Source organism: Passer montanus, unplaced genomic scaffold, assembly GCF_014805655.1.
Source record: "Passer montanus isolate IOZ18808 unplaced genomic scaffold, ASM1480565v1 scaffold14, whole genome shotgun sequence".
In the NCBI taxonomy this organism is placed as follows: Eukaryota; Metazoa; Chordata; class Aves; order Passeriformes; family Passeridae; genus Passer; species Passer montanus.
The window spans coordinates 8,167,594-8,185,444 of NW_024360941.1; the positions used below are offsets into that span (position 1 = coordinate 8,167,594).

The 17,851-nt window shown below is 41.6% G+C and overlaps 2 protein-coding genes across 2 annotated transcripts in view; one reads left to right on the forward strand and one right to left on the reverse strand.

Annotated features, from left to right (window-relative positions):
• The window catches only part of SAP30 (Sin3A associated protein 30), a 7,137-nt gene extending 514 nt beyond the window's left edge, over nt 1-6,623 (forward strand). The window contains exons 2-5 of the mRNA XM_039700249.1: nt 1-167; nt 1,461-1,583; nt 4,156-4,254; nt 6,289-6,623. The exon at nt 1-167 is cut by the window's left edge and continues 20 nt beyond it. Coding sequence (XP_039556183.1) covers nt 1-167; nt 1,461-1,583; nt 4,156-4,254; nt 6,289-6,411 — 512 coding nt within the window. The 3' untranslated portion in view covers nt 6,412-6,623. The remainder of the gene's footprint in view (nt 168-1,460; nt 1,584-4,155; nt 4,255-6,288) is intronic.
• A 1,932-nt stretch (nt 6,624-8,555) lies between these two features.
• Nucleotides 8,556-16,497, reverse strand: SCRG1 (stimulator of chondrogenesis 1). The gene is made up of 3 exons (XM_039700248.1): nt 16,224-16,497; nt 11,486-11,748; nt 8,556-10,004 (listed from the first exon to the last, which is right to left on the reverse strand). Exons 2-3 carry the CDS (start codon nt 11,719-11,721, stop codon nt 9,950-9,952), a joined length of 291 nt encoding a protein of 96 aa, XP_039556182.1. The 5' UTR covers nt 11,722-11,748; nt 16,224-16,497; the 3' UTR covers nt 8,556-9,949.
• Between the last annotated feature and the right edge of the window lie 1,354 nt (nt 16,498-17,851).

Sequence of the window (17,851 nt, forward strand, 5' to 3'; positions counted from 1 at the left end):
CGGGCTCGGCGGGCGGTGGGTGCGCGGGCGGCCCCGGGGCCGGGCAGCTGTGCTGCCTCAGGGAGGAGGGGGAGCGATGCGGCCGCGCCGCCGGCAACGCCAGCTTCAGCAAGCGCATCCAGAAGAGCATTTCGCAGAAGAAGGTGAAGATCGAGCTGGACAAGAGCGTAAGTCCGCGAGGGGAGGACGCGCCAGGGCAGCCGGCGGGGCGGGCGGACAAAAGCGGCCGGTAGGTCGCTGCGTCTGTGTCTTACTTGGCTGGGGGACTTTTAATCAACTTTAGTGGGGAAGGAGGGGTGTTTGGCGTCGGGGAAGTGTTCGTTCCCCCTTTCCACCTCTTTTCCGTAGCACGGCCGAGTTTGGCTGGCACGGCAGGAGCGCTGGCTGAGCGTCCCTCCGGGCGGGGGGCAGCGCCCGCCTTTCCAGCCTGCTCCTGGGGTCCCCTCTCGCCACACGAACCCGGGCACCCACTGCCTGTGCCCCCCTGTAGCCGGAGCGGGGTAAGCGTGGCCGGGAAGCGCCGCCGCTGGCCGGCGCGGAGCGGAGCCTGCATGGCTCCCGGCGCGCTAGTTTGTCTTGGTGCTGGCGAGGGCCGCGCTCGCCGCCCCGCCTCGTGTTGCAGCGCCGCACGTCTCCGTGCCGCTTTATCTTCCGCTCGGCAGCCATCGGGGCCCGCGCTGCGCGGCTCGGGGCAGGGCGGGGGCCGGCCGCCTTCCAGCGGGAAGGGTTGCCTGGGAGCCGGGAGAGCGCCCGCCCTCGCCGGGTGCCGCGGGAGGGGAAGGCGGCTACGGCGTGGGGCTGCCCGCGGGAGCGCCCCGGGCCGGGGCTGCGTGCGCCCCGAGAGACCCCGGGCCGGCTCTGCAGCCCTGCCTAGCGCTGCCCCGTGCTCTCATTTGCCCCGAAAGCGCGCGGACCTGGGCATCCCGGGCTGGTACGCGCCCAGATCTCCCGAAGCGTGCAGATCCCCACGAAAGGGAAAGTTGTTAAAAAGAAAGAAAGTAAAAATAAGTGTGTTGCGTGACCGCGCCGGGTAGCGGAAGTAAAACAAGGAGGGGAGGATATAGCTGGGGAGGTGAGAGCCGTCTCTTAGCCCTGCGGAGAAAGCTGAAAGCTTGTTTTTTGTGTGCGTGCTGCCCGGCCCCCGCGGCGCGATGCGCGGCCGGAGGGAGGGAAGGAGGGAGGGCTCTGTGTGTGCTCTGTGTGTGCTCTGTGTGCTGCGTGGCTCCACAGCCCGGCACTGCTGCATCGGCCGAGGGCAGCAGTTCAGCGAGCTCGGGGCCCAGCCGGTGGCAGGGAGCTGCAGCGCAGCGCGCTCTCCATTTAGGAGAAGCCAGTAGAAAAGCTTCCTCAACCCGGTTAATGTGGCTGTGAGTGCTTCAGGGTTGTCTTGTCTGCGTGCACTCTAGTGTGGCAGATGCGCTACATGGGTTTGATTGAAAGATGCCGTTTTATTCTTCCAGGCAAGACATCTGTACATTTGTGACTTCCACAAAAATTTAATTCAGAGTGTGAGAAATAGAAGAAAGAGGAAAGGCAGCGATGATGATGGTGACTCACCAGTGCAAGACATCGACACTCCAGAGGTAGCTAAAGAGTTGTTTGGGTTTTTTTCGAGTTACTGTGTTAAGCTTCTTTATGACACCGAGTCTGCACCAACACCTCACTCCCACTTTTACAGCTTACTTTACATGTGGGAAAGGGAAGATTCTTGATTCGCACTGTTCTTAATGTAACAGAACTTAACTGAGTTTTGTGGCATGTTTTCTGATTAAATGGTGCAGAGTACAATGAACAAGAGTCTCTTCTTTTATGTGTCTGATGGTTCTCTCAGAAATTTACTGTTTTCAGCTTCCTCCTCCTTAGTGCTTTGCCACATACTATCGAACTCTTATGTTTTGCAGGAGCTGACAACCTGAAGGGAATTGCACATAGTGCTTGGGATATAAATGCTTCTCTGTCCTGTCCTTTTTGTGCTAAATGTATTGCAGATGATTGTTGGCAGTTACTCCATTGCCCTAGTCACTTTAAAGACTGAGAGTTTAATGAAGTTTCTGCTCCACTGTGAGGGACAGAGCCATTTGGGGAGCTCTGCTGTGAAGGAGTGGAGTAGAGAAATACAGTGTCTTTTCAACCTGTTTTCTCCACTGCACACCAGTGAAATCTGACCCATTAAAATAAGGGAACTAAAGCGTTCAACCTTTTTCCAAGTGTAATGGGTCGGTTTTGAACATAAGGCTCTCTTTTTCTTACACGTGCTCTGGGTTATTTTTGCTACAACGTTGCTTAGCAGGTGCTCCACAGTGTGTTAATTTTGAGCAGAGGCTGTTATGCCTACGTGGTCCCTTCTGAGAGGGATTGTTAAAACATTCTTCAGAAATTGCTCTGTAAGTGTTAATTTAATGGCATCCTTATGGTCAGCATCTGCAGATAACAGCAAGTAAGCAGGAAACTTTGTGCAGGAATCTGTGCCTTTAGGCATGAGGCTCCAGTCTGAAGGCTCTGGCTAAGATGATTTTAGGAGATTGCAAGTAGTTTGATGCTGAGTGGTGGTGTCTGTTAAATATCTGGGATTGTTTCTTGGAAAGTTCTGTCTAAAGCTAGTGCTGTGAGTGACTTCAGGTAGCTCTCTGACTCTGTGTAATTGCAGCTCTGCTGGAAGCCAGTTTTGTTTTCTTATGCCAGAATTATAAAACATTTCACAACTGATGGATATCTCCAGAACAAGAAAACAAGCTTTTTTTCCTCTCAACACTATTATTACAAAAAAGAAAACTGGGAACTGTTTTTGAGGAGTGTCAGCTGGTTGTTTGGACAAGGGCAGTATGTTCATTCCTTGTAGTTCCTGTATGCCTTAGATACTTGTTTGCCCTTGACCACCTTTATTTTCAATTATTACCCAGTTTGCTATGGAAAGAAGTATCATTCTTCTGAAGAGTTGTAAGGCTCTCCTGCTCCATCTCAGTCATGACCATCTTTACTGGTTGGAAATATTCCTACAGGAGGAAAAAATGCTCCTGCAGTACTAGGAGCTTCTGGGGCTTGGTGAAAAGCTGCTGCTCCTCCTTTGCATGATGCTTCAAGGGTGGCTTCCCCACTGTGACTTGGGAAGTGTAATTTAATGCCATGTAAACTTTAGAAACAGCAAAAGATACCATCCTTTATCATGCAGGTCTGGCCAGGTTGCCAAGTGTGCAGTAGCACTGCTGTTTTAGGTGTTCTGCAGTGAGGCTGTTAAATCAATTTAAAGCAAAAGTGAATGCCTTCATCAATTTGTAATGCAGTGAATTTGGAGAATACTATTGTAATTGCAACTGACCTAACAGAATTTCTCATTCAGCCTGCTTTCTGAGCTTGCTCTCCCACTCAGTCATCTGATTAAGCTCTCTTAGGTTGTCAGGGAGGATGGGAAGGGTAAGCTGTTGCTGGGAGAAGTGACTGATCAGAGTACATAGGATTCAGAACTGACAGAGTACTGGATTAAGGCTGTGTATTTGTATCCCTGAGAGGACTTTGTGTAATTCTCTCAAGTGTTGACTGACATTGAGACAGAATTTTGGACATTTATACCCATCACTCCTGCATATTGCTTGTGTAGCAGGGATGCATTTGGAAAGCAAGAGCAGTTGTTTTTTTCTCACCTCAAGCCAAGAATGCTTGTGCTCTAGACTCTGTCCTGATTCTAATATGTGCTCTTTCATGGTGCAGATGTCTTTCATGGTGCATGGTGTCTTGTATGTAATCTACATAAGATTGAATGGCTGAATCTGTAATCAGTATAGGGGCCTCCTTTGGTCCAGCATCTTTTTGTATGAAAGTTGCTACTGGGCTTGGTGTTATCGTGCTGGAACTGGGAAGCAAACCAAAAAATCCAGAATGGATGCAAGTACAATAGTGAAATCAAAATAATGTCCACAGCTTCAGGGAGGTACAGGCATGCTCAGTAACAGCAAAACACTCTTAAACTGAGCTGGGCTATTTTCCTTTTTGCTGGAAGGTTTGTTTTTTGTCAAAATGACATCTGCTGAGCTGACTGTTTACACTTGCATATCTGTGAGTTTCCAAAATGTTTTTGCGAGGCGAACTATTAATGACTGATTTTTTTTTTTTTCAGTTATATTTGATTGTTTTCTTCCCCTTCCCCCTCTTTTCTTCTAGGTTGATTTATATCAGTTACAAGTAAACACACTTCGAAGGTACAAAAGACACTTCAAGCTACAGACCAGACCGGGACTTAACAAAGCACAGCTTGTTGAAGTATGTATGAGTGTTTCCCATAATAGAAAATGCAACTTGCTGTGGCATGTGGTTTTCTATACACTGTGATCCTTGCATAAAGTGCCTATATAATCTGGATTTTAGGAGAACAAAAGGGAGCTGCTTATCTAGCTTCCTTCATTGGCCACAGCTCCTGAGCCAAGTAAATCAAAAGTAAAAGCTCTTTCCAGAGGAGGGACTCTTAGCTCCCAAAAGGGAGTGCATGCTGCTTGTAAACACAGTGTTGAGCTGGAGCAGTAAGGTGATCTTCATGCCCCTGAATATCATAGAATCACAGATTTATTCTGTCTGTGCATCAATCACAGTTTCATCTGAAATGTCCTGCTGAAAAGAACTAGAAACTGAGAGCCGTCAGTGAAGTTCTGGTGAGGTTCAGACTTTGCTTTAAAAAGCTAGTTACTGCAAATGTAGGTTTCTGTACATGTAAAGTACAGAAACCTGAAAAAACATGCTTCTATTGATAATTAATTCTGTTAAAACCACTGGAACCTGCTGCCAGAAAACTGGAATTACATGAAATTTACCGTTTCCAAAAGTGCTGAAGCTGCATGTAAGTACAGCTGTATGTTAGCATCTTTGCTTCACACGAGTGCAATTTTAAAGGAATTCTTTAGTGCTGCAAAGGTGCAGTCACAGCATATTGATGTAAATAAGTGGAAGAGCTGGTGATCTTAACAGGAAGGTATAGCTACTGATTTTTCTTTTTTGTGCAGTGATACATTCAGCTGTATTTAAGTGCAGACAGTGTTTTCATCTCTCCTTAATCTGTGTGGATTAAAAACAAGGCTCTTAAAGGTATGGGTGATCTCAAGGCTGAACTGTAAAAGAGTAGTTCTGCTGCCACTAAGTGTAAGAATGCAAAATCAGTCTTCCATTTTCTTATATGTAGGTTAGCTCTTGAATTAGGAGGACTGTGAATTGAAAAAGCACAGGCAGTTTTTGTTCTGCACAACTGGTGTTTTACAGGGTCTGCTTTAGGTATATCTCATATGATACTTGCACTTGGTTATTCCAGTGCTGCATGGTGTGCATGGGCAAAGCTGTTCTGCCACATGCTTGATTTGACTGACCTGCAGGTATTTGTGAGCCATAGCCCCAGAACTTCTTTAATATACAGTGCATTTGACTCCTTGTAATCTGTCCTAACATACCATAGACACTGCTCTAGCTGTTATTGAGAGTTCACTTCAAATTACTGTGTCAAACTGCTTCTCTGTGAATGCTTTTGGGGTAGAGTTTAGAAAACTTCTTAACTTTTTAGTTATGCTGAACATTTATTCTTATATCCTGTGGTGCTTAAGTGAGCAGTCCCATGTTTTTCACTTCATCCTTTTAATCTACCAGTCTGGCAAAGAGCCAGAGAACAGATTCAGTTACAATATTTTGCAACTTTCTTTTAAAGCTGGTGATGAAGGGAAGGACTGCTGAAATGACAAGTGATTCAAGAACTGCTTACAGATTGTTATATTTCAATGGTTATAGCATGGTGAATTTTCATTAATGGCTTTGTTTTGAAGAGCTGAATGTTCAGTGGTAGTTCTCTGGTAATTCTTGTGTTTTATTAAATGTTTCTGTATGTGATTTGATGCAGACACCATCTCCCAAGTTGAGTGGAGAGCAGTAGCCTCTCATAATTGTTCTGTCACTGTTGATATTCTGTAGTCATTACCTGTTATATTCAAGCTCTAACTAAACAAACGTAATAGTAGTCCCATGATTGTTCTGATAGCTTTGAGGGGCTTTTCCCCTGAAAAAATTCTAAACTTAAAAAAAAAATTCTCAGTTTTTGGAAATTAGGGATACAATCTGCTACATTTAGTTCACAGTTATCAGTAAAATAGTTGCTGTTTACCTTTTTATGACTACTGAAGACTTCTGAAGAGAGCAAAAATTTCCTTTTTTGTAAGCTTCTTAATCAGTCTTTTAAACTTTAATGTAGTACATTTAAATATGAATCTTCAGTTTTTGCATGTAAGAGTGATTATTTAATTTCCTTGAATTCTTCCTTTATAGATAATTGGCTGCCACTTTAGGACAATTCCAGTGAATGAGAAGGACACCTTAACATACTTCATCTACTCAGTGAAGAATGACAAGAACAAACCAGATCTAAAGATGGATAGTGGGATTCATTAGGCAGAAAAGGTTGGGACTGAGACTCAGGCTGCAGATGAAAAGACTGAGGTTTTGTTGATATGCAAAAGCTTTCTTTGTAACTTTTTCTCCTGAGAGAGTTTGTCTGTTTTATTTTTCATAACCTTGCTGATTTGTTTGAAAACCATCTCTTATGAAACAAATTTCCTCAGCAAAAGTATTTTAAATAAATATCACTGATATTGTTGCTCAAATGGGTGTGTCTGTAATTTTAATGAGTTGGACTCGATCCTGACAGGTCCCATCCGGCTCAGCATATTCTGTGATTCTATGATACTTGTACCTAGTAGTTAAGCTTTGATGAACTGTGTAATAATATTAAAGTATTTTTCAATTAACACGTGCCAAGGCTATATTTATAAATGTACCTCAAGTGCTCACGATGCAATGCCTTTAAAAAAAAAAAACTGTAGCAGACTTGGCAATAGGTTCTTTTTCCTAAGGTAAAAGGCTTTAAGTGCCAGTTCTGTTCTTAGCTGGGCAGAAATGGCTGAGTAACACTTCTTTCTTTCCCCTTTGGAAACGAGTACTGGAGGATTTTCTGATTTGTTTATTCATTTGTTCTTGCTGAGATACGTGCTTCCAGGCACTGAGGCCTTCCTGCTCCTGTATTAAAATGGAAAAAAATGCAGCTCTCGAATTTCAAAGCTGTAAGTACAGATGAAGAGACTGCTGCAGCTTACTGTGCTGAGAAGTCCTTTGACTCAGTAAGAAATCCTTTACCTGCTCCCTTCTCCATTTGTCTGCAGGGACTACTGCTAAGAACTTAATTGGAGAATGAGAGTCGAGCCTGTGTGGGGTCAATGCAGCCTCTCCTAACAGGCACACTGTGTCCTTTTCATGGCATGGATTAACTCAGGCCTGTTTAAAAGGAATAACCCCCTCTCAATAAACCCAAAGCTCATGGTAACTTGTGGAGAATAGTATCCAGCAATACTTAGGCTTTTAATTGATTATCTTAGAAAAGTGATGTTGAAGATGGTATTATGAATGACTTCTTCTATTGCAACTATTGTGCCAGTCTAAATGTGTGGTGTATTTTTCTTTTTTGTGCAGTGAATATGATTTCTTTCTGCAGAAAGAATATGATTTCTTTCTGCTCAGAGCTGTGCACATAGGCTGAATAAAAAGCTGAGGCAAAATAGTTTTTTCATCTTAAAGCTAAGGATGATGTGGCTTCAGGTTGTTCAGTTAGTATTCATTGCAACTCCCAACCTTATCAGATGTTTATAAGCTTTTTCTTAATTTTAGGAAAATAAGAAAGCAGTATGTTTGTGATCTAATCTGCTTCATGTTAGTCTTTCAAGTTTTGTTGAAAATTACTACTCTGCAGTCATCACTACAACTAAGATGCCTCCCTTTGCTTTTTTTGACCTGTGATGCTTGCATAGAACTGAATGATGATAAACCCTAACCTCAAACTGGCTGCTTTCCCAATATCTCCCAGTGGTATGATTTCTTTCACTTGTACTGCTGTATGTATTTCCACAATCAGTTCTGCAGTGCTGGCCTAAGTTCAAGACAGTGATATCTAGCTAGTGACAGCTAAAATTGGTGCTCCTTTGAAGATATGTTTTCATGGCCCTTTCACTACAGGGACTGTCAATTTGTTTACTAAATGTCCTTTGCACACATTCAAGCTTCTTACCTTCAAATGCAAATAGCATAAAAAGCCAGGGAACCTAGTCATGGAGAGGATATCCAAAGGATAAAGAGTTTTTTTCTGAGTGTATGACTGTGTGACAAGGTTGAAGGTTCTCACCTAGGCCTGGCAGGACCTATAGAAGAGTGGGGAAAGAAACAAAAGGAAGTTTTTATGGAAAGTCAGTTTTAAAGTAGTAACTTAAGTGACTCTATCTTGCTGCATGTGGAAAGTGCAAAGTTTCGGATTCCGGATTGTGGATTTTCCAGGAGTCTTGGAAGAAATTTAACTGAAAGCCACCAGCTTTAGTACCCAGTTTTGTGTCTGCCTTAAGTTTTTTTTGGTACAGCTGTTTTGCAAAGATGTGAATGCCAGGCATATGCAACGTGATTCTTTAGAAACTAGATGGCACAAAGAGAAGTTTACCTACCCTAGAAGCTTGTAGTGGACTTTACACAAGAGCACATACCATAGGGTTTTTTTTCACAGAGCAGTGACTTGGGATATTTTCACTGGGTTGCCAGAGTTACGGGGTTTATTTTAGTATTAATTAATTATTTGGTAGGAAGCCCAAATTAATCTGCTTGAATAATTACACAAACAGGGGTTTAAAAAAATTTACTTGAAACATTTATTATTGGCTGTGTATGATCACCACCTCATCCAGTATCCAACCCTGGTTTACTAACAAGAAGAACAGTCATGGTGATATTTCATACTGACACATGAAGGAAGCATAGTAATCTGGTGCTAGCAGTTTGGGCCAGTGTGTAAGATTATTTGGTGAACAGTGCATTTTTTTGAGTAGAGAAGACTGCACAGTTCCTTCAGTACTGCACACTTTCCATGTGACTGGCTTGATAGCTGAAGAGTTTATATGTGTAAAGCAGCAAGTCAGGCTTGCTGCCTGTAAGCCTGGCTTGTTCAGGTGACTCTGCTTAAAATTATGTGGTCACCTCTCAAAACCTGCCAATACAGATTGCCACATAACAGAAAGATGGTCAAAATTTATGTCTCTGTGTCTATCTCATAGATCACAATACCTCTTAAATATGAAGATGATTATCTCTGTGTTTTCTGTAGCTATTGCCTTAGAGGACTAGCCTAAAAAAGCCAGCATTTTAACTTACTTTGGAGTACTGTATTTCAAAACTTGAATTAAGAATCTGTTGTTCTAATATGTTTAAATGTTCACTGCTAAGATTAAGGAATTTAAAGTTTAGAGATTGCATACTCAAGGCAGGTGATCAGTTAGACTTAAGACCCAAGTGTGCTTTAGTACTCTTAATATCAATTTTTACTATTGTTTTATTCCAGAGAAATACTTTCAAATATGGAAATACAGGCCTCTTGTATGTGCATATATTTTAAGATGCCTAAACAGAACATGGGAGCCTCTCTTCAGAAGTGCCAGGGATTGAGTGGCTAGAGCTTAAAATTACATTAAAAGTGTGATGGCAATAATGGAAAAGGAAGCTGCACTGCCATAAGTTGCTCTGAGAGTCATGTTCCTAACAACATGAAGGCTTAGGCTTGAAGTTGCTTTGTCCAGACTGAAGATATTATGCTGAGTAAGAAGAGTTATGCTTTCTGCTGGGGTATGCAATATTAGGATACGTTAAGAGCTTGTACAGTCAGTTAAACCATGGAAATGGCTTTATGGAAATTAGGTCAGCTACCAGATTTGAAAAGAAAACTTAGGTATTTGATATTCCATAAAGGCATAGAAGGGAAATTCTTTTTGCAGTGTAAAGTGAGGCAGTAGCTTGTGATTAGAAAGGAAGGTTTTTTTTCGTTGGTGGTAATTTTGTTTTAGTCTTGAAAACATCATTACGTGATTGTAGAATGATGTCTGTTATCTTCACTTGCAGACTTGAGTCACTGACTGTTGCAGGGGATCACAAAAGATATCTTTGGTCCAAAGAAAATATCCCTGAAAGATAGGATCACATGTTTAAACAATTAGATCGCTGGTTTATTTGAGCTTTTATATGACTTGCATTTCCCGCTGTGGATATTTTTTAGCATGGATCATGATGTATGTGGGATTACAGTGTTTCTGGGATCTCCTTCCAGCACTGCAAGTGCAACTGCAGATCTGGATGAAGATACTGCATTTCTACCTCTGCTAGCCTGCTGTGGGAGCAATGACCAAACCTTCACTGGTTGACCGGGTTGCAGAACGCCACCCTGCTATTTTAACTTTGAGAAAATAAACTTACCAAATAGGTTATATTATCAAAATAAAGGACTTTGGCATGTGCACACATACTGTTTTAGTGCAGTTTGTCCCAAGAGCACAGATGCAAAGCAGGTGTTGTGTACCTCAGGATGGTGGAAGGAGTATTTTCTTCTGTATTTGTATCAAAGGAAGAGGCTTTAGTGTGCTGCTCAAAGGTTGAAGCTAGAGATCCAAAGTGTGCTTCAGGGTGAGAACACCATATTTGGTTTTAGGGAAAGATGAGAATCTTACTCAAACCCTGCTTGGTTCAACTTGAGTCCCCTACAAGAGTACTGAAAAGTTGCCTTTATTGGATTTTAGGGGACTTGAGAAATGAGTGTTAAGAGAATCACATATAAAAAACTCATTTTTGCTTGCCTATATAATGCCATCACATTTTGGTGCCTCTGAAGTAAGTTTTGAACTGCTGTTATTTCTAATCCAAATTTACTGAAGAGAAGATGTTGCTGAAAAGCTGAATGAAATAATACCTCTTAATACATTTTATTACCTAAAACCAGTATGGGCTGATGGTGTTCATTTAACTCAGTTATGTTCTTTCTATGTCACAACAACAACAACTGAAGTTCAGTGAGAACGTCACTGTTCAACTTTGTCAGCACTGTGAGCGAGCCAGGGAGGTGTTGGTGTTCTTGGGCTCAGTCTTTGCCTTGCCTTCACAAGTATGTGTGAACCCCTCTGCCCCTCCTTTGCTTTTTCTGCTTGTACTGCTTTTAACAGCTATTTTTACAGAATTACTTGTTCAACTGACTTATGTGTGTGCACTTAAGAACAGCAGTACAATTGTCTTCCATGGAACAGAAATGAAATAGGTTTCTTTTGTGGTCCCAAAAATGTCTTAATTGTGAAATGCTGTGAATGTTTGATGTAGTTATTCTTAGTTGGGATCAAACAAAGGAGTCAAAAGTTGGGTGATTGAAATGCTGAAGTCCCTGTTAATAGGACAGGGAGGTTTACAAAGTATGCTAAGCAAGTGAGCCCCTGAAAAACAAATCCTCAAAACTGACAGTAACAGAAAATTGGCTACATCTTGAATAATTTCAAACCATCTGAAGTGAGGAATTGCTTTAAAATGATAGCTTATTCCATGTATGGAAACTGTAAAATGATGGAAATATAAGGGGCAGTTGTGAAGAACTATACGAGATTACATGAGATGAGTGCCATCTTACTTTGGGCAGCAGAGCAATTCATTCAAGTTGCAGTAGCAGATCACCTCACAGCCCTTCCCTTCCCAGAAGTGATCTTGCAGACCTTCATCGACGTGTCGGAGGTTCTCCTTGCCCTCGGGGATGGTGTGGCAGCTGTGGTCCTTGAGGGCCCTCTTGTAACAAGAGGGGCGCAGGGAAGGCACCGCACGGGTACCCGGGAGGGTGCTCAGCAGCAGCAGCACCCAGAGCATCTTCATTTTTGCCAAGCTTCCCACAGCAGGGTGCTAAAGAGAAACGAGGTATGTGACACAGTATTGCTGCTGAACAGAGCTCTTACCCTCATTTGCTTCCTGCCTTGCATTTTTCTTTCCTGTGAAGTTTCAGTCATTTGAGCCTGAGTGCTGGAGAGTGTTTTCTCCTAGGAGGTAAATAATATCGCAGCAGAATTGATATTCATTGCTTTCTGTACAACCTTGGGAATCCTTTCATTGCGAATTGAGGCTTCTGATGCTGGCAATTTTGTTGTTTCTTTGGCCTCTCACCCTGAGAAAATTGCTTTGAGTTGGCCGTGCTTTTTTGGAGATGTAAGTGATTGTATCGATTGCTACCAAACCAGGGGGGAAATGTCTGGGTGTGTGTCCTTGCCTCCCTGGCCACTTTCCCTGTCAAAACAAGAGTCACTCACATAAAATAAATAGTATCCTTCCCCATCAAAGTTGTGGAAAAACTGCTTGCTGATTGAATCCTGTGTCATGGGCTGTGTGAGAAACTGAGGCATTAAGCAGCTGAGGAAGGCAATGCTGTCTGCAGTGCAGCCACGTGCTGGGCTCTGGTATGATACAGCATTAGGGAGAATCTTCTTTATTGGGTTTTTTTAGTACTGCAGACTGCTTAGTTGAGTCTTGATACTGGAGGTCATTATGGTTTAACTGGCTTTTTAAAAGGTGGGATAAATTACCCCTTGCAAAACTCTCCTGCTTGCCACTAGGCTTTCCATTGTTTTGTTTAATGTAAGCTCTGCTGTTCTGTGCTGCTTTGCACAGTCTGATCATGCCACAAAGCTTTGGATCCTTGAATTTGCATTCACTTTTAAACTAGGCATTTGAACAATGTTTCAACTGAGTTTTTATTGCTGTTAGGAGAGTTTTTACCTTTCCTCATGCTCAAACAAAATGGATCTGTTATCTTAACTGAATTTAAATAGGAATTCTGCTCTGAAAATGAGAATGAAGAATGACCAGCTCTGCCCAGCACTCTCCCTGTGTACTCATTTTTCTTGTGTAAGACTTAAGGAGGACTTCATCTTGTTGTCACTCTGGAACTGATGCCCTGACACGACGTTGTGGGCCAGCCTTGGTCTTCATTGTGGGGCTGAAGATTAGAATGGGCTAACCCAAAAATAACAAGGTGTAAGACAATATCTAATCAAAGACTATCAAAGGTGAAGTTAAGATGGTACAGCTATTAACTAGATAAGGAAAAAAATGTCTTATGCCAGCCGTAGATGTGACTACAATATGAATTACTTTGTAAAAATCTTGAGATCACCCTTGAAAAACAAACAGTAAAATTTTAAATATATAAATCTACAGTATTTTTAGTAATTTTTCTCAGGTAGTTTTCTTGCCACCATAGCTGTCTTATCTTCCATTTCTTTAGCCAATGAATAAAACGCCATGTAAGAAAATCTGGGAATTTAGATTCATGTTAGGGATAAAATACAATATCTCAAAGCTTTTTTGTTATTTATTTGTATATTTAAACTTGGGGTTTTTTGAACATGAGTAGCAAAATAAAACATTAAAAAGTGGCCAATATGTTAAAGACCATGACAGCCAATGAATATAACGCCATGTAAGAAAATCTGGAAGTTTAGATTCATATTAGGGATAAAATACATCTCAAAGCTTTTTTGTTATTTATTTTTATATTTAAACTTGGGGTTTTTTGAACATTAGTAGCAAAATAAAACATTAAAAAGTGGCCAATATGTTAAAGACCATGAGTGAAGTAAGAATAAGCTCTTCTGGGTTTGGGTTTTTTTTTGGCTTCTGTTGTAGAAGCAAAATTCATTGAATAATTCCTTTTAGTTTCCATGAACTTGTATGGGAACGTTTGAGTAGAAGACTCCTATAAACTACTAGTAATGGAGCCTTGGGGATCTATTTTTAATTACCTCAGAGTGCAGTATTGAATAACATATTGTCTTTATTAGTTTTAGACCTCAAAACTACTACTCAAATAAAGTAAACACTGCCTGGTGTTTTTTAGACTTGAGTGTAGGATCTCTATTATTATATTAATGGTTTTATTTTGTAGGAGTATAAACACTTTAGTTATGAGGGTTCTGCTCAGAGATGTTTAATGCTTAAAGAGAAAAGATTTGTTGATACTATACCTAGATAAATGCCAGTGTCAGGGAGTACAATTTAATCTTCTGTTCAAATACTTGGGCTTAATTACTTAAGCATTTAATGGAAGAAAATTTCCATGAAAGAGAAAATAAGGAAGCAGCAGGTTTATGCCTTTGTTTCCTGTGACTGGATTATTCTGTGCTCTTCTACTGAGGATGAGGCATTCATGATACCTTGCTCTTGTGAACATTTTTTAAATTTCTAATAGTTCAGGTATCTTTCCCTACCTGGAGTTCAACCAAAATGCTCATTTGAATCTGTTGCCAGCCGCCTATCTCTTCAAAATTTGTAGGAATTCACTTCCCGAAAAATAGGCACATTCATCCTGAAAATAGGTGCATTCCTTATACACTGTCAAATTGCTAGATTCAAAAATCACGACCTACGGTTTTTAAGGTGATTCTGTAGCTCACTACTTGCCATTTAAAAAAAAATAATAAGATATTGCTGTAGTGTGTCATCAGGAGGGTTTCTATGGGTGGATGCCAAAATCAGTATTAGCAAAGTCAACATGCTGGAGAGCTATGGACAGACAGCTCCTCTGACCAGTTATGCATTTTACCAGTGATAAACATTGTTATTATTCAGGAAAAAAAAATAATTTTGCTTCTGCTTAAATATTTCCTCTGAGTTTGTTTTTTTGATTTTTTTTTGGTTTTTTTTTCAGATGATAGCCAAACAGAAACTATGTCAAAAGACCCTTCTTCAAACAGGTATTTCTTTCCTGGGGGAGAACCGTCCCTATTTGCAGATGACAGATTGCCAAGGAGCTGAAGTGTTTCATCAGCCTCCCTGCACAGGATCGATGCAGACCTTTCAGATGCAGCATCTCTGTCTGACAAACTGCTGCAACTTCTTTTCCTGAGTGCAGTTGAACAGATGTTGGAGTGTCACTGATTGCCTGGGTAAAGAGCAGAGCTAGTATGTGCATGTTTATTTCAAAATGAGTGTCAAAGGCATTGTCTGCTGTTGCATGGCACAGAAGATAGGCTTTTCTCATAAAACAAGTCAGGAAAATGTGATGAGCAAATCCAATCGCTCATGTGGCTCAGAGACTCATTCATTGCCAGCAAGCATCCTCTTACAGCTCTTTATTTTATAAAGCCTTCTGAAAAGACAGCAATGCCAGGCATGCTAAGCCTGACCAGCTTGCTCTATCAAGATTTTATCATTTCAAATTGTGGCAGGAATAAAGCCATCTAAAAATACTGAAAATGAGCTCCTGGCATGTGCATAGATTCTTTTTCAGTTAATTATTTTGATTATTTTGACATGTGTAAGTAAGTTTTAGCACCAAATGCACCTGGGAATACGAGGACTTTGAAATAATTTGGAGCTTTTCCTAAAGGAAAATGGTTAGTTTGGGAATATGCATGATGAGTCAGGAATTAGTGCTGTCTCTGCTTGTTCAGATGAGAGTGTTTGAATTGTCTTGCCAGGCAATTTGGCACCATGTAGTCTTTGGATCCGCTAGATGCAGAGGTGATCAGACTGAAGAGAAAACCCCAAGTCTCAGCCTCCTTGTCCAAGAACAGCAGGGTAATAGTTCATGAGAAGTGATGTCCTTTAAAGGCCACACAGTATCAGTAGGAGCTCAGGTGAGCTCCTGAAAGAGAGAAAACCGAGAAATGGCACAAAATGTGTATTTTTGCACTTCTCGAGATCCTGCGTGGTTGGGAAAATAGAAATATTTTTAGGTTGGTCTATCAACCACTAAAAATATCAATCCTTCCTTCAATATACCCTTCTTTTTCCCTTAAATAGGTTGTATTTCTAGTTGCCTAACGTTGAAAGCAAGAAATAGATTAATTGGTACACTAAAAAATCATTACACAAGAGCTGCATAACTGATAATATCCTGAAGAATTTTTTCCATTTAAAAAAATTGTTAAGTCTATTTTGCTTGAACAGTTGGTGCACTGTAAGGACAGCAGCTATTCCACTGAGGACGAATTCTGTGAATTACCGCTTTGTAATTGTCATCAATACCATGATTCTTTCCAGAAACCGAGTTCTCATTAAACCTCAGTTAATTTTCTTTAAGACAGCAATTCATCATGAAGACACCTCTCTGCATATTATATTGATCACTGGAAGGCAATATAGTATATTTAGTGACTTCAGATGTTCATATGTAGTATCCAACTTCGAAGAAAAGCAAGATAGTAAAATAATTATTTTGATCTGGATCCCAGCCATGCAACTGTCTTGAATGGTACCTCTTGCCTGCAATATAACAGCTTCTCCCAAATCTTCTTCTGCATGTTCTCGTATGTATCTCTAATTCTGTACTCTGTAACTAGAAGGAACAGGTAGACAAGGATAATTTCAGGAGCAAAACATACCTTTATCTTCTGGTTCACTCCCTTCCACTTTCTTGGCAGCTGTATCTTTTGAGATGTACCAAGAGAGAGCTAGAGCTAGCAGGGATGCGAAGAGGGAGGGAGGGCTGATGGGAGATGCTGTACAAACAGCCCTTTGTTTGTCCTGACTTCTGCCTGTGAGCGATGAGCACTGTTCTCCTGCAGTGGGTCAGAGGATGGGCTCCAGGAGCCTCCTCTTTCGTCACTGCCAGCCTGGTCTTGGGGCAAAAATTTAACATATCCCTTCCAGCAGGAAACAATTCATGCAGGATCTGATGCAAAGGTGTGTCCTCAAAGAGCAAAGCATAACATCCAGAACAAGAGAAGAGGAGAGATCCTGTGGAATAGCTGTGTCTTGCTTGTGGAGTGTGGGGAAACGGGAAGGAGCAGCTTTCTGGGGTTGCACAGCCAGAAAAACATGGTTTCTATACAGGTGTCTTATTTTGCATTTGGTGGACAAGAACAGACCTACTCCACAATCTCATGCAGTACTTTAATTTTAGACTTTGGGATCCTTTCAAGTTTTCTGAAAATGACATAATAAAAAACCCCCTTAATTATTTTAACCAGATTTCTAGTACAGCATGCTCAATGATGCCACGTATCAAGTTCTTTGCTGAACAATGTTTAATCAAGAGGTAAAGCATTACACTGAAAAAAATTTCAGAGGAAGTTATTTTAGACTAATTTCAGATTAATCAAATGATCTGGTACCATAAAAACAAAGATCTTAAATAGAATTGAAATATTATGTACTAGTGAGAAAATAGTCTTGAAGGTGAAGGATGTGTCCTCATATTTCTCTTGCAATTTATCTCTTGTTCTTACTGCAGCCATCCTGGACCTATTTTGGTGATGGGAATGAAAAAAAGATGATTGTTGAGCTGTAGTTATTGTATTTTTCTTGTGTGTGTTGTTTTGATTCTGATGTTGTGTTGTTAGACTTTAGTTTTCTTTGTCTGTTGATCAGCTTCCAGTGCAGAGGTTTGTTAGGAGTACAAAAAGGTGCCCCAGCTCTGCTGGTTCAGTTTACAATTTGATGTCTTGGTGCTTGTTCAGCTTGGTTTATTGTATGCCAGAAGTGAGCTCAGGTCTCTGTAAGAAGTGCATATCCCATGTTCTGCTGCCTCAGCAAAGAGAGTGGGTAAATGGCACAGTTATTTAGAAGCAGGCCTTTGGAAACTGAGCCTACCTACTCATGGGGCTCCCATCCAGCAGGGTGCTCCCCCCTCTCTGCTGGAGATGGGCAGCTGGGATGGAGAGAACAGGATGCATGGCTGTACCTCTAATTCTGGTTAGAAATGTGAGGAAGGACATTTTTTTCCTCTGTGGTTACACGCACATAACAACTTAAAAGGGGAGGGAGGAGGTAGCTGCAGGCAGCGGCTGTCAGAACAGGACAGCCTTGCCTTTTCAGGGTGACAAAATGCCTGCTGCTCCCTCTGCCTTGCTACAGAAATTCTTCCCTGGTGCAGAGCATGGCCCCAGCGTTCCGTGCCTTAAATGAGATTATCGTAATGCCTCCGGGAGCACGCGGTGTTCCAGGGCAGCCTTCTCCATGTGAGCAGGGAGCAGGCTGTGAGCCTGCTGTGCTTGTACAGCAGCAGGGG

Bases quoted from the DNA above. Each gene is read 5' to 3' on its own strand.
- SCRG1 (XM_039700248.1), bottom strand. From the start codon at position 11,721: ATGAAGATGCTCTGGGTGCTGCTGCTGCTGAGCACCCTCCCGGGTACC. The intron at 10,005-11,485 runs GTAAGATGGCAC...CCTATCTTTCAG, and splicing joins GAATTGCTCTGCTGCCCAAA to GGATATTTTCTTTGGACCAA.